At 34.5% G+C, this 14,998-nt stretch overlaps 2 protein-coding genes across 4 annotated transcripts in view; one reads left to right on the top strand and one right to left on the bottom strand.

Annotated features, from left to right (window-relative positions):
• ZNF804B (zinc finger protein 804B) overlaps positions 1-14,998 on the top strand; it is a 593,565-nt gene that overhangs the window by 26,166 nt on the left and 552,401 nt on the right. Inside the window, exon 4 of one of the 2 annotated variants that reach the window (XR_008527129.2) lies at positions 9,797-10,065. The exons of the other annotated variant lie outside the window; for it this stretch is intronic. The gene's annotated coding sequence lies outside the window, so the exon portion shown is untranslated. Of the gene's footprint in view, positions 1-9,796; positions 10,066-14,998 lie in introns of those variants that run through there. 2 annotated transcript variants of the gene reach the window in all.
• Positions 5,389-9,930, bottom strand: TEX47 (testis expressed 47). Of its 2 annotated transcripts, none has more exons than XM_002818268.4 (2): positions 9,807-9,930; positions 5,389-9,210 (listed from the first exon to the last, which is right to left on the bottom strand). In XM_002818268.4, exon 2 carries the CDS (start codon positions 9,104-9,106, stop codon positions 8,345-8,347), a length of 762 nt encoding a protein of 253 aa, XP_002818314.1. In that variant the 5' UTR covers positions 9,107-9,210; positions 9,807-9,930; the 3' UTR covers positions 5,389-8,344. The 2 variants fall into 2 exon arrangements, with proteins under 2 accessions (XP_002818314.1, XP_054415517.1); XM_054559542.1 differs by having other exon boundaries at positions 5,389-9,207; positions 9,807-9,924.

The raw sequence follows: 14,998 nt of genomic DNA, 5'->3' as shown, positions 1-14,998 counted from the left end.
GCTTACTTCTATTTAACTTTCAGAAATCCTTGTGTCTTTGTTCTCTTAGAGGCATTCCCGATCCTCTAAATTGGGTGAAGTTAGGAAACCATTGTAACTTGTACATCCAGGATGACAACACTTATTATAATTGTTTAATTTCCTTTTATATGTCCGGGATGAAGGGAGAAATATCCTGCATACTCTCTAAGGTAGAAATTATGCTTATTTTGCTTATGATTGTACCCCTGCTGATGCTTGGCAAAGTGCCTGACACCATTTTTCAGTTCATCCTTGCTGAATAACTAAATGCAGAGAGAAAATAAAATGTAATATTTGTCATATACTCCCAGTACCATTTGAGAGAAATAGTGGGCAAGCTATTTCAATATAGTACCAAAGGACACCTTGGCACCTAAATTTTAATTGCAAATAGAGTAGATACTATACCAGTGAATGTGGGGAGAGCTATAGAGAGCCCTTTGTGTGCTTGTGTCTTCCATAGTCCCCAGGATATGACTCTGCATATAATGGGCAATCAATAAATAATTCTTGGATTAATGTTTGAATGACTTTTATTTGACTAAAGGAAGAAATTAAACTCAATAAGCACTGCTGATTTTTTTTTCTCTTTACTGAATGCAGATATAAGATTAAGGGGAGATGTAGGAGATTTCAGGCTAAGAATAATCTTTGGGCTAATTCCTCTTTTAGCTTAATTTATTTTAATTTATCAAACTGCTTTTATTCTGTTTTTCTTTCCTAGGAGTTCCTCACTTATATCAGAAAATACTGTTAGTACCTAGCTATTTCAACAAACAATAAGATTTAATGTAATTTATATGACTTACACCTCATCTAAAGATAGCAATACTGGAGATATCCAACCAGGAAGGAGCAATTTTTGCTTGATAATTCCAACAAAAATTGTTTGATTTCCATTTCAATAATGAAAATATTGATAATGGCCTGTTTATGAGATTGCATGACACTTTTGATAAAAGTAAAATTAACCTTATGGAATAATGTTTACAGATATTTTAAATGATTCCTTTTTGTGATGAGGCACTAAATATACAAATGAAAAAAAGGCCATGGCAATTGTTTACAAGTTGCTGGCAGGAAGATGAGTGTGCACACAAACATGGCAGCAGAATTTCTAGAATGTGGTTGAGTACCAGGTACAGTGAGGACAGAAAAAAAGTTCCTTGAGTTTGCCAGTCTTCACAGAGGACATAATTTGATTGATAAGCAGAATTTTGCTAAGAGAAGTGAGGAAGGGTGATAGAAGCAAAGAGCATGGAAAAATTAGGGAACTGTTAGAGAACAAAGTGTGAGAAAAGACAATGAGAAAGGAGAAAGAGACAAGAGAAAACCATAAGGTGAGTCTGGGTAGCAAAGTAAGTATGGATCAGAGAATCAAGGCTTTGCAGATTATTTATTATAGAATTTTGCTTTTTATCCTGAAGGTGAAATGGAATCCATTGAATAATTTTGATCAGGGGAATAATATTTATTGAGTGCTGACTATACTCAAATTACTGTGAATTTACCTGTTAACCAAATAGTGAACTCTGTGAGTAAGTGTTTATGCACACTTCGTTAAAGACGTTCCTTCCCATTGAGTTTAAAGGCCTTATTACTAGGAGTTTACATATATATGTGAAAGATGAATCTGAGAATATTACTTAAAAGATGAGGTTTGCACAGTTTTATTGCAGTGAATTTAACTGTTTCAAACTGTGAATTCTGTAATGAAGTGTTTAAACATTCTTCAAAGATGTCACCATATGATGGGATCTTTACACCATTGTTTTATGGGTTAACACCAATAACTAATCGTAAAATACAGATCCTGTTATCACTCTCATTGTGCAGATGAGGAAACTGAGGTACAGAAAGGTAAAGAAACAAATTACACTTCTAAAAAGTTGTAGAACCCGGTTTCAGTTCAGCAATTTGACACCAGAGTGGCTCTCTTGATTAAACCTTATGCTATACTGTCTTTATGTTTGATAGAAACATGACATAACTGAGAAGAGAGAGTAGGAAGAAGAAACTGGAGTGAGGAAAATGCCTAAGCAGGGCACAGAAACAAGATCAGACAATGGGGACACTGTGGAAAACAGATGAGGATTGGATTGATTGGCTGTCAATCATCAAAAGAAAGACAGGAATCTAGGATAATTTTTGAATTTCTGACTTAGCGGCTGTTTGGAGAGTGGTTCATTTTATAGCAACAAGGAGGGTATGAGGAGGGGTAGGTTGAAGGAATAGTGGCGGCAGGGAATGATGCATTCATCTAGTGCATGTGGAGGTGCAGATGCCTGTGGGGTTCCAGTGGGACTTCTTGAGAAGGCCCTGCATGAGGACTGGAGGCCAGGTGGAATTTGGTGTAGTAGTGAAGAAAACATGTAGAATTAAATCCAGAACCCCTAATCATGGCAACAAGGCCCTACATAGTGTAACCCTGGCCACTCTCACCAACCTCACTCCCCTCTTGCTTCCAGTACTCTGGTCTCTCTGGTATTCCTTCTGTTCTTCAACACACCAAGCTTGCTCCTCCCCCAGAGCCTTTGCACTTGTTGTTCTGTCATATAGAATGTTCTGACCATTACCACCCCACTTCTTTTCATTCAGATCTCAGTTTGAGAAGGCTTCACTGACCACCGAATGTAAACCAGACCCATTAGTTACTGTCAACATTATGACTTTTTTTCATAGCACATGAAACCATCTGAAATCATTTTCTCTATTTGTTTATTTGATTTTTGTTTCCTCTTCCAGAGTATATGCTCACTGGAAACACTGGCCTTGTCTTTTTTACCATTGTATCTTTAGGGTGTAGGCAGGAATGCAAACAACATAGTTGTATAACACGTATTTGTTAAATGAATTAATGAAGATATAAATATGTATTTGAAGTCATTATCTCTTAGATGAGAGTGGAGGTCGTGGCATTAATTAGAATGAATTAGAGAAGCGTGCAACTAGAGTGATCAGGGAAAGAGAAGAATGCCTTGACAACACTATTATTCTCTTCATATCCTCTTTAAGGATAAATGGTAATCTTTTCAACTGAAATTACAGGTGAACTAATTCTATAAATATTCACGTTCAGTTAAAAATGGTTTCTTTTTCATTTGAAATTTATATCTACTTATGCTTAAATAAAATATATTTGGTCTAAATTATGTGGAAAATCTCTTTTACGTTTCTGCCTATATAGAAACATACTAGCAAAAGTATTTTAATAAATCCAAAGTCCAACCATTGTTAGAAATTAACAACTAAACAAATAACCAAAATAAAATGTATCGAACTTGGTCTTTCAAAAATATAAGAAAACACAGAAATGGTAATAAGAACTAGTTTTTTTAATATAGCAACTCAACATGAGGCCAGCTAATATAAAAATTTTTCTCAGATATTATAAACTGCCCATACCAATAAAAAGTTCTAAACTAATGAGAAAAAGTGAGTAGACAGGCATAATTTGCTTAAAGTTACTTACTTGTAGAGGAATAAAGGTCTGCATAATTAATGTGGTGAAGTTAATGACCACAAGACCCTAAATGGGAGAATACTGTTATCTTGCTTTTATTGTTACTATTGTTACACTGTTATACCAGGGTACTGTTATATTTCCTTTTACCAGTGGCAAAACACCTTAATGTCTTTAGGTCTCAGAATCTTTATCTGTGGAATAAGAGGAGTCAAACAGATATTTGAAAGGTACTTCTTGGGTTCTCTCTGTATGCTCTTAAAATCTATGCACTGTGTTTACTACATACATCCTGTCCACAGGTAATCAGGAAATTTAAGTGACTGACCACAAGGGGGAGAACTTTAATTCTGCATTAAATTATTTAATACAATAGGAAATGATTTGAAAGTACTTGGCTATGTGAGGTTGGTGATACGCTGCTTCATTTCCACTTCATTGTGGAAGTTGGGGCATTTTACTGCTAGCGATAGGTTTAACTTAATTGAAATGTGGTTTTGTGTTTGTAGAGTTATGGTACAGTCACTGGATGTCAAATTCCATTTGTATTAAGCAATAATGGTCCATGAAGGGATCCAGATGCCTTTTTTATTAAATTTATGATAGTAGAATGTTAGAATTCACCCTGGAAGAGTTTTTCCTTTCAAGTAATATTATTTAAGTTGTTCTGCAAGAAATCTATTACCTTCTTGAATGTCAACTCTGAAACAAGCATAGGATTATCAATGGGGCAGTCTGTACTCAAGTATCCATATAAAAAGAAAAGAATTAGAATGGTGCTGGCCACATCATTTGAATGTTATATGATCATTGGCTTTATATATATGTTCGTTGTTATATGGATATTAAATATTATATGTTCACACTGTTAAATATTCATTTTTCTGTGGGTTAAGTTATGTACTCTTATTTTATTTAAAATTTCATTTTAAGGCAACTATAGCTTTCTTTATTTTTAAAATATTTTATTTTAAGTTCCGGGTACATGTGCAGGATGTGCAGATTTGTTACATAGGTAAATGTATGCCATGGTGGTTTGCTGCACCTGTCTTCCCATCCGTTAGGTATCAAGCCCCACGTGCATTAGCTATTTACCCTGATGCTCTCCCTCCCCTTGCACCCCTGACAGGCCCCAGTGGGTGTTGTTTCCTTCCTTGTGTCTATGTGTTCTCAATGTTCAGCTCCCATTTATAAGTGAGAACATGAGGTATTTGGTTTTCTGTTCCTGCATTAGTCTGCTAAGGATAATGCCCTCCCTGCTCCATCCATGTCCCTGCAAAGGACATGATCTTGTTCCTTTTTGTGTATAGTATATATTCATAGTGTTCCATATCACATATCATATATACATATATCACATTTTCTTTATCCAGTCTATCATTGATGGGCATTTGAGTTGATTCATGTCTTTGCTATTGTGAATAGGGCTGCAATGAACACACGTGTGCGTGTATCTTCATTCTATTATAACTTTCATTGAGTTAAGAATTACCTTATCAGTCATACTAAGGCTTAAAAGTTCACATTTTTGGATTTCATTAAGCTAAATTTGTAAGGTATAAATGTAAGATTTCTGGATTTTATCAAATGTACCCAAACATACACAGCTAAATGAGTCCAATTTAAAGACATTATATTAGTGACCTATATAAGTATCTCAATAACTCATTTGTTACTGAAAACAATTTGTACTTCCCCTTAGAAGCATTGTCACGCTCTTTTTAATATGTTCAGTGACAGCAGATCTGTCTTTGAGAGTGAGTATAAATTAAAAAAAATTCTATCAATGGAGATCAAATCTTAAAGTTACTAATTAAGTTGGAGTATAACAATAATTTGGAGATCAAAAATGAGATATAATTAAAATATTTAAGCTCCCTTTGATTTATAAACCTCCTTTATTCAACTGCCGTAGGGTCCCAAAATGTTTTCAGCAATGGTGTTGCTACCTGGACAAATATAAATCTTCCTGAAGTGACTCCTATACGGGGTAAATTTATTTGAATACATTCATTCTGATGTGTTCACAAAAATGAACAAATAACTAAATAACTGAAATTATTTCTAGTCACACTGTGTTTATTTTCCAGTTATTTTCATAGTGAGCCTTCATGAATTCTTTAAAATTACGATATACTAAGTAAATCAGCAATTTCATCGTTGAGAGATATTCTATAACTTCTTCCAAAAATGATTAAGATTGTTAATAATTCTCTTTTTGGCTTAGTGAATTAGGTTTCTATTGGTATTCTCACACCAAAAAGTATTATAGACCCATAAAAACTCTATGCCAGGCAGTGTGTTGAATATACCTCTTATTGCTACTCGTACATCCAGTGACTAGCACAGTGATTGGCCTACTAGTACATTTTTACCAGTAGCTATCCAACAAATTTTGATACATAAATTAATGAATAATAAGTGATACAAAGAGCTTATACACATATACTTTTCCCATTATATATGTATTATTTTTCCACAGTGCTGCATAATCATTCACCCAAACCTTAGTGGTTAAATAAATAATAATCACTAATGTTCACAGAACTCCAATTTGGGCAGGACTCAGTGGAAACAGCTCATTTCTTCTCCACACAATGTCAACTGAGCTGGCTTCCCAGGTTTACTGGAAGCCTGGGATCTGGGGTCACCTGAAGTCTCACTCACTCACATGTCTAGTGGATGATAGGGGCTGTTGGCTGCGACCTTAGCTAGGGATGTTGTCTGAAATTGCTGGATTGCTCACAGCATAGTGTTTGAATTCCAGGAGCTAGCATTCAAGTGAACAGGGCAAAGTGCACATTTTTATGACCTAGCCTTCGAGATCACACAGAATCACTTCTTTTGTATTTTATCGGTTGAGGCAGTCACAGAAGAGGTCTGCCTGCATTCAAGGGGAGAGAGTTAGAAGCCACTACACAATAGGAGGAATATCAAGCTCATGTTGTAAGAAAGGCATGTGGGATTGGATATATTGCAGTAACCATTTCTGGAAAATACAATATGCCATACTTTCTTATTTATAAATATATAATTTTTATCCAAAACTCAAACTTCTATTCACTAGATAACTTTAGAAAATAATATTCCCAAACAAAATTCACCCTGCTAAAGAAATTCTATCTGATCCAATAAACATTTATTATCCATTATTCTCTTACATATGCTCGTCTTCTCTCCCAAACCACTTTCACATTCATTCTAATCCTGGACCAAAGATTGTATCTTTGTTGAACGTTTTCGCTATTCCTTTTTTGCTGGGAAAATATTTACTTACGTTTCCAGTCAGTTTATCACTAATCATTTACTATTGATGTGCCCCTGTGTCTTTTTCACAGTTCAAAGAATAGACAGCATAATGCTGTTTAATATTAGGTGTTTTTTTCTAAATTGATATAAATTTTGAAAGTTATATACTCTTTCTTAGCTAGAAGAATTCTCATTTTATCTAAAACATTTTTTTCTGTTACTAACTTGAAAGAAACTTCAGTTAAAAGTGAAAAATACCATTCTAATTAATGAAGTATTACAAACTTTGGAAAATAGAATGGTCTTTCCTAAAATTTGATTCTGTTATGTAACAATGATGCATATCATTTTTGTTTATTATATGCATTTTGTTTGTTACATACAATTTGGTCAGTTTTTTCATATGCAGGACAAAATTTTCTTCAGATGAAAAATTGAGGTGCACACTGAGATTGGTTTGTCCTCAAATAAGCTAAAAATGAAAAAAATAATAAAAAATAAAACTATAATGATAAGTATTTTCTCCATTAACTCCAAAGTTGGTTTTGTAAGATATTAAGGTGATTTGGGACAAATATCATCGCAGTTTTCAAAATATTGATGTCAATTAGTTGTTTAAACAAGCTAAAAACTTTTAGACAATGCAAAAAATTTTCTTCTGGATAAAAGAAGGGATCAACTTGAAATTGGTCACATAGAAATTATATATAATTAGTTGCTTTTTAGAAAGTGAATTGAGAAAATAACCAGATTGTTTATTTAACATAAAATCATTTAGAAGTAAGTTTTAATAGTGGGCAGATAATGTTTTCTGTGTACCCTGCCATATCCCTCAGTGCCTGGCAAATGTTTGTAACATAGAGGGATGTTCAATAAATGATGTTGCATGGAGTAGCGCAATGCCATCTGATAATGTATTTTCGTGTCATTCCAAATAGCTATTGTTTTCTGTAGCTTTATAATGGTCTCAATATTCTTGATTATATAGGCCAGAACATGTGGGCTTTGGAAATATTTTCAATAATTAGATTTTGTTTTCTGAATGCAGGAATTATACAGTGATTATTCCTTTACTTGTGCTCTCAAAGCCCTTCCTATATACTGCTACTACAATGATATGTTATATTACATTATATGTCATATCATAACTACTTCTACATGTACTTGCCTCTAACCTTAGGTTGCAAGCAACTCAATGGTGGGATTTTTCTTCTCGATTTTGTACCCTCAGAACACTGTACTTCTGCTATGTAGTAGTGACTGTTCATTAACTCTTGAGGGATTGGATAATAATCTGAATTCCATTTGTCTTTTTTCAGCCATACTTTTTTTTGAAAAGTGTCAATTCATGAAAATGATGTTAATATTTGAGAACTTATGATAAACTTATTAAACCCATCTACCTAGTAAAATAATGTATTGAACTTAATACCACAATAAATAGATCCATTTGAAAGTTTAGCTCAACATACTCTGTAAAGATTAATATATTACCTCTGTGTATATTGCGATGTTCTGTTTCTTTTAAAAGAGACAAGTAACTTTAAAAATGTTTTCTATTTAAGTAGCACAAACTCCTTAAGAGACGTGGGCACATTATCCCTCTCAATCCTAGAAACGTGAAGGAGCAGGCCATACCACCTCAGAATCCAGAGTGATGTGTATGGGTCTATTATACATGTTTATAAATGTTGCCGGGTCCATTAATTCTTTGGATTTGCACAAGTACTTTATGATTTGTTCTGGGAGGAGTAGGTCAGGTGCAACTTGGTGTAAGTTATCACCTGGTCCTTTAGTGCCTACTTTCATAGTCTTGCAAAGGTAGAGTGACAGTTTATGAGTTTGTGTGAGAAAATCTGTGATGACCTCTTTTAGGGACTGTGACTGTGTCACATCATCGAGATACATAACTGGAACTTTTATCACTGAAACATGCCATTGCATAAAAAGCCTCATTGGAATGTTATGAGAAATGACTATAATTTTCATTTGTTGAATAAAAAATACTGTTTCGTCTTTGTCATGGCCAATATAATCTAAAAGAACTTGGTAGAGAGTGTCACTGGAGGACTCGAGGATATGCAGAATGGAAGTGGGATAGATGAGCAGCAATCCTGTCACTGCTTCTCCTAGGTTATGTTTCAAAACTGAGTTAAACATTTGTTCATAGTAGTCAGCAACATCTTTTCTTTCTACATTTGCTTGTATCTTGGCCACTAGAAACATCCTATGAAGAAGGAATTTCTTTAGGTGTAGTCGTTGTTTCTCTTCTTGAAAGTGCAGGTAATTGCTACGTGGGACTTGGAGAAAAAGAAGAGGTTCCAGTGGCAAAGGCCTTTTGCTGCCCTTCTGGTTATGGACCGAAAAGGACATGAGGAGTCTTATTTATTTTTCCAGATGATTCCAGTTTTTAGCTTATCATAATATTTATGCAGCCAGGGTACCTCTTTAGTGATGAACTCGTGTTTTTATTTCTTCTGACAAAAAAAAAGAGTAAATCACAGTTTGTCAAATGTTACTAAATAGTAAAATCCCAATTTTTTGCCAGTTTTATCAGGAAACAATGTATTTGAAATGAAAGATAATGTTAAAACAATACTCAAACTATAGAGTTTTTTTAGAAGTTTACAATGAAAGAGTTAAATCACATCCTAGGAAAAAACTTTGTAAATGTCATGTAATGGTGATTACAGATTGTCCTTTATAAGCCAAAATTTTAAAAAATGGTATTTTATGGTAATTCTTCCAGTTTCTTTTACAAATCTAACTGGTCTATAACTTTTTTTAAAAAAAACCCAAGGCTTTTTAAGTCACAATTAGCTTATGCAACCTTTAGTCAGGTCCCTAATAGTTAATAATGTTCCTTGAATAATAACAGTAAACATTTCAAGGGAAAAGTTTTGGTTCTTTGTTTTTTCTCCTATCGACAAATCTCAGAAATCATTCTTTTTTCCCCCCTTTAGTTTTTTTTTCTTCTTCTTGTTGTTGTTGTAAGGCCTACATGAAAGTATTCTGCTACTTTAACTTACTCTGCTTACAAATCTCCTCAATTTTTTTTTCCAGGTCAACTCACCATTTTTCTTTTTTTTCCTGTGCTTCTGTCACGTACTTGTCCTCGAGGCCCTACTTGTCCTCCATCAGGCTCCCAACTGCCAGTCCTCTGGTGTTCTCAGCTGTCCTGTGTTCTGCCTTCCCTCGGGCATACGTGAGTCAGAATGTCAGCACCATTAAAGGACCAGAGCGCCAAGTTTCTTAATACGGGTATCTCGACAAACACTTCAAAGTCACTGCAGAGGAAGTGTGAATGGCTTATTCCTGAATGGTTTATTTTTAGTCAGGTGCATTTGTAAGTCAGACAGATGGTGAGAATCTGGACATCTTTTTCCTTTCTTTTTTTCCTTTTGATAAATAAAAAGTGTGGTTGTAGAACTCCTCTGTTCTACTTAGACACTAACTAAAGACTTTAAGAACACATATCTGAATCTATGTAATGGTGAATATATGGTGAGAAAGTTCTATAGTAAGATTTGGCTTACTTAACTTAATGTGAATTTAAGAGATGTACCTCTTAAAATTGTGTCTTAAGAGATGCATCTCTTAAAATTGCATCCACATGAGTTCTAAACAGTAATTTTAAAACAAGTTTAGAAAACACGTTTATTCAATTTTTAACAATTAAATCTAAGAGTAATTTTTTCCCTGAGGTCTGTATTATCCAAACTAATGATCTGATTTTAATGATAATACAATGATAAATTATCCAAGTAAATGAAGACAGAGAGGTGACTTAATAATTCATTAATTGTGTAATACATAAAAATGGACTATTCTTCCTCATTGTGATTCACTTTATCACTCCCTGAAGCAATACAATCTTTCCCAAGATGTAAACCATGGTGCTAAACCACGTCATTGCCCAGTCTAGTTATTATCTCACTCTCATTCTTCTTACAGCTTTGCTGGAAGAAAGTGTCTATGTTGACCAGAGCCTTCATTATGGCCTTCTCTCCTCTCCTGGTTTCTGTGATACTGCACTTTCTTGGATTTCTTTCTAAATCTCTGTATGTGGCCTTGCCTGGTAATATCTTCTCACACCCAACTGTGGAAAATACTGAGGCTCTGCACTCATGATGTGGATGGATCTCTCACTCTACTTCTTTGCCCAGTTAGCTCAGCACCATCTATATGTCTCTTTTGTGAGGGCAGGTAAGGGGTCCTTAAAGCCACTCTTGCCACTAGATTGCATGATTGAAATTGGAAATTGATCATGGGGCTTTCCTGCTGAGCTTACCTGTGGACTAAAAATATTTTTCAATCTGAGGCTCAAGGTAGACACAACTAGTTAATTAGGGTTGAGAAAGAAGAAAAAACTGAGCTCCCATTCTAGATTATTTTTGCACAGAAAATTCTCAAATTATTATCTCCAGTCACTTATTCACAACTCTACTCTCCTTGGATGTAACTCTGTATTTCAAATTTAAAATGAAAACATTTAAACAATTATTTTTCTTATTAAACATGTTTCCCTTTACAAATACCCCACTTGTGTCTAAATTAACATGTTTTTTTCCTCTCAGTTCCCAGGCCAAAATCCTTGGTATTATTTGTTCATGTTTCATCCAAGTTATATACTCCAATTCTATTCTTTTTACTCACTTTAATATGCCTTAAGGGTTCTTGATTTACACTACCTCTTTCATAGTCCTACTTCTTTATTTGGATTATAATAAGGGTCTCTACCTACAGTATTTCTAGATTTCCCCACCCCACAAATTCAGCTAAGAGTATGAAACCATAAGCCCTTTGATACATCTACTTTATAAAGTTAAAAAGAGTCTCATTTTACAAAGTCCTCCCTGCTTTCTTCCCCTCCACAGAATGCTGGGAGGCAAAGCCTCTGCTTTCACCACATCCAGAGTGACTTCTGGTATTTATTTCCAATTTCCAGTGATGGATTAAACCAGAGAGAACATGGGGACATGCAACGGTGTGATTTGTTACCTAACACAACTACTGATCAAAGTCAGTAGGAGAACTTATGAGGTACTGCTACCCAGGAGCCCCTTTTCAGTGCACAAACTCAAACTAGTCTTTTATACACAGGTGAGATTCTTCCTCTTCATGAAACTGTTCCTTACTGACAGCCCAATTTCTTCCCTAACATGGCCGAGAACTATCCCTCAAGATAAGGCTAACCTCAGGATGTACTGTTCCACCTCAACTTTCTGTTGACTTCATTTACATATTTTTATTATAATTATGTTCTCAAAATATAAAGAATTGCCACAGCAAATGAGAGTGACGTACTATCAAGTTTTGAACAAGATTGTTAACTCACCTGGTCAAATTCCCACTATCTTCTTGGATTCCCTGAATCTCAGAATAAAGAATAAAAACTATTTCATAGTTCTGCTTGTTTTATCTTCTGGCTTTGCACATTCTCCTCCGGGTCTAGTTATTGTGCACTGCTTTTTCCAAATCTCTTTTTTAAGATTTCTATTTCCATAGGTATCAGAACCTTGATGGCTTCCCCCTTCTTCTAAATCATAGGTCTCTACTCTGATCAATACTTCCAAAACAGTATCTCTCTGATAATCACATGTGTCTTTCTACCTTTTACTCCTATCAAAAGAAGCTTAGTGGTCATCTTTTCTCCCCATGTGTGCTTTTTGTTTTCCTTTTATTTCATAAAATTCCTCCAATATAAACCTAATAGAAGAATGATATTTCATCATGATAAACATATAAACTCTATAGAAAATCAACTAAGCTCTCCTTTTTTCAAAAGAGTGATAATATCTTAACAAAGCCTAATTGTTGTTATCTTGAAAAACATATGAACTATCATTTCTGTAAGTCAAAAAAGGCAAGTAGAGACAATGTTGTATGGTTCAAACTAATACATTCAGAAGCAATAGTTTTTAATCTCCATGGATGGTTTGACATCTTTATTCCATTTTCCCAATGTAATTTTCCATTTTCAAATTATTTTTTTGCTGTTGGGTTGCTTCCTAAAAATTTTAGCTTCATTGTCACATGGCTATCTGAAAAGCTTAAAGGCGACTTGTTTTCTTATCATTCATCAATCACACTCTGAACTGTCAAGAGTAAGTTCTGACTAGATAGAAATAGAAGCAACATGCAATTCAGACAGTTTTTGATTCATTGTCATGTGTAATTAGAATTGTACACTCTCTGCTCAATGGACATTCAGCTTTAAGTGCTCAGGTGCCACAATCCTTATGTGCCATCTATTAAGGGCAAGCTATTTACCCTCAGATGGTGACTCAAGAGAACTCTTTTATCTGTCTGTCTATGTATCTGGATAAAGAAGCATTTGTGTTATTCTACCCAGAGTGATCTGTTTGGAATAGCTATCCAAGTTCAAGTTCAAACAACTGATAAGTCACAGAACCTTAATAGAAGCTTAGGATGCCAAGTCTTCTTTCAATTATTCTACTTATCTACCTTTTTAATTCAACTTAGCTCATGTTAATACATAGCATATACTTGTAACTCATGTCAAACAGTACACCTTACTATTACTGATATACTTTATGCCCTGGTTTCCTTTTTCAGAACCAAATGCTTCTGAATAACAAACTTATCATGTCCTTTTTGTTTTTGTAAGCCAGACAGAAAGGATTAAAACAATTAAATACCATTTATTATTTACCTTGCGCCATGCACTAGATATTTTTACATACAGTAACTAAGCTACTTTTAACAGTAACCCTATATGGTAGATAGAATCTTTTCTACAATTTATACAGGAGGAAAGTAAAATGTAGAGTAGTTAAGTATTCTGCGCACAATTAAAATCTTCTCTCAGCAGCCTCCACATTCTGTCTACCTGGGTAAAGAGGAGGTAAATTATCTCCTATTTCTATCCATGACCACAGTGTCATTCTTCCCCCTGTCTATGAGATGATTCCTCTGGAAGTGAAGGATAGCTTATGGTTTGGATAAAGTAAATTTAAAGAAAAACTTCTACATTATAGCTAGGTTTCAGCAACATTTATCTACTGTTATTATCTACTCATTTGTCTCAGATTTATTGATGCCTTTGGTGTGCCAGGTGATATCATTAGGCACTATAAGAAATGTAAGTCTGAAAAATACCTACTCCCTAATTTCAGGAGCTTAGAGTCAGGTACAGGTGACGAAATGTACATGAATCTGAGATGTTCTTGAGACAGAGCAGGGAAAAACAATAAATACCATGCAAATGATGTTTAGTGCTTTAGAAACACCAATTTAGAAAGGGTAACTTTGGAGTTTTCTTAGAAACCTTAGTGAAAGAGTTCTCATTTGAGCATGGCCTTCAGAGAAACAGGATTGAAGGACAGCCTCATGAATTGGTCTCACATTCATTCCTTTAAAATGTGAGGTTGTGCACTTACTAAACTTGATTTCCATCTGGAATACCAGACTTTAAACTCTCATCTGTGCTCAGGTCCTAGCAAAACAAAACACTCTAAATCATTTCCTTTCACTTTATGTCTTATATCAAAATGATCAGCCAAAGAGACCTAATCATCTAAATAAATGGCTTACAACTTGGGTACAGCCTTTCACTAAGAGCACATATAATAAGCTATTGAGTAGACAAAAAATATATCTGATTTAGCATAGCAAATCTGAGTGAGCTTAGTTATCAAATCACTAGGTATTTGAATATTTATTGAAAAAGATACTCCCCCTCCAAGAAAAAAAAAAAACAAAAAAACAAACTAGATTACTTTCTCTTGCATTGACTCTCTTCACTAATAGTATTATGGAACAGTGTTTGTTAATTACTTATCAAGGAGAGCGCAGGCGAGGAACATTTAGTTATTTGATTACAACATTTCACATAGTTTTCATCTATCTACTATTTGTAGAAAAATGTGCCAGGCTCTATGGAAATATTCTTGTGAATCAGATATTCTATCTGCACATGAAAAATGTAATTTTGTTAGTGGATCTTAAGATCCCCATGACTATGTTTAGTTCAGGGCTGGATGGGCGTATACAAGAGTACAAAGATATAAACAATGAACAATGAAAGCACAAAATTTGGAAACATTTAAATCTGGCTGGAAGAATGAGCATTTAAGCTGGGAATTAAAAAATAGATATGATTTGTGTGTGTGTGTGTGTGTGTGTGTGCTTAAAGCATAAACAGCAGAGGGCATATGTTAAAGATAGGAAGTGTGGCACACCATTAAGAAAATGGAAACAATCTGTTCTGGCTAAAGCACTAGTCCTCAAACCACAGAATCT

The sequence above is a fragment of the Pongo abelii genome, chromosome 6, assembly GCF_028885655.2.
Source record: "Pongo abelii isolate AG06213 chromosome 6, NHGRI_mPonAbe1-v2.0_pri, whole genome shotgun sequence".
NCBI lineage: Eukaryota > Metazoa > Chordata > Mammalia > Primates > Hominidae > Pongo > Pongo abelii.
The sequence above is the reverse complement of the archived record's forward strand: the minus strand, read 5'-3'. Positions and strand labels throughout refer to the sequence as shown.

Bases quoted from the DNA above. Each gene is read 5' to 3' on its own strand.
- TEX47 (XM_002818268.4), bottom strand. From the start codon at position 9,106: ATGTCCTTTTCGGTCCATAACCAGAAGGGCAGCAAAAGGCCTTTGCCA.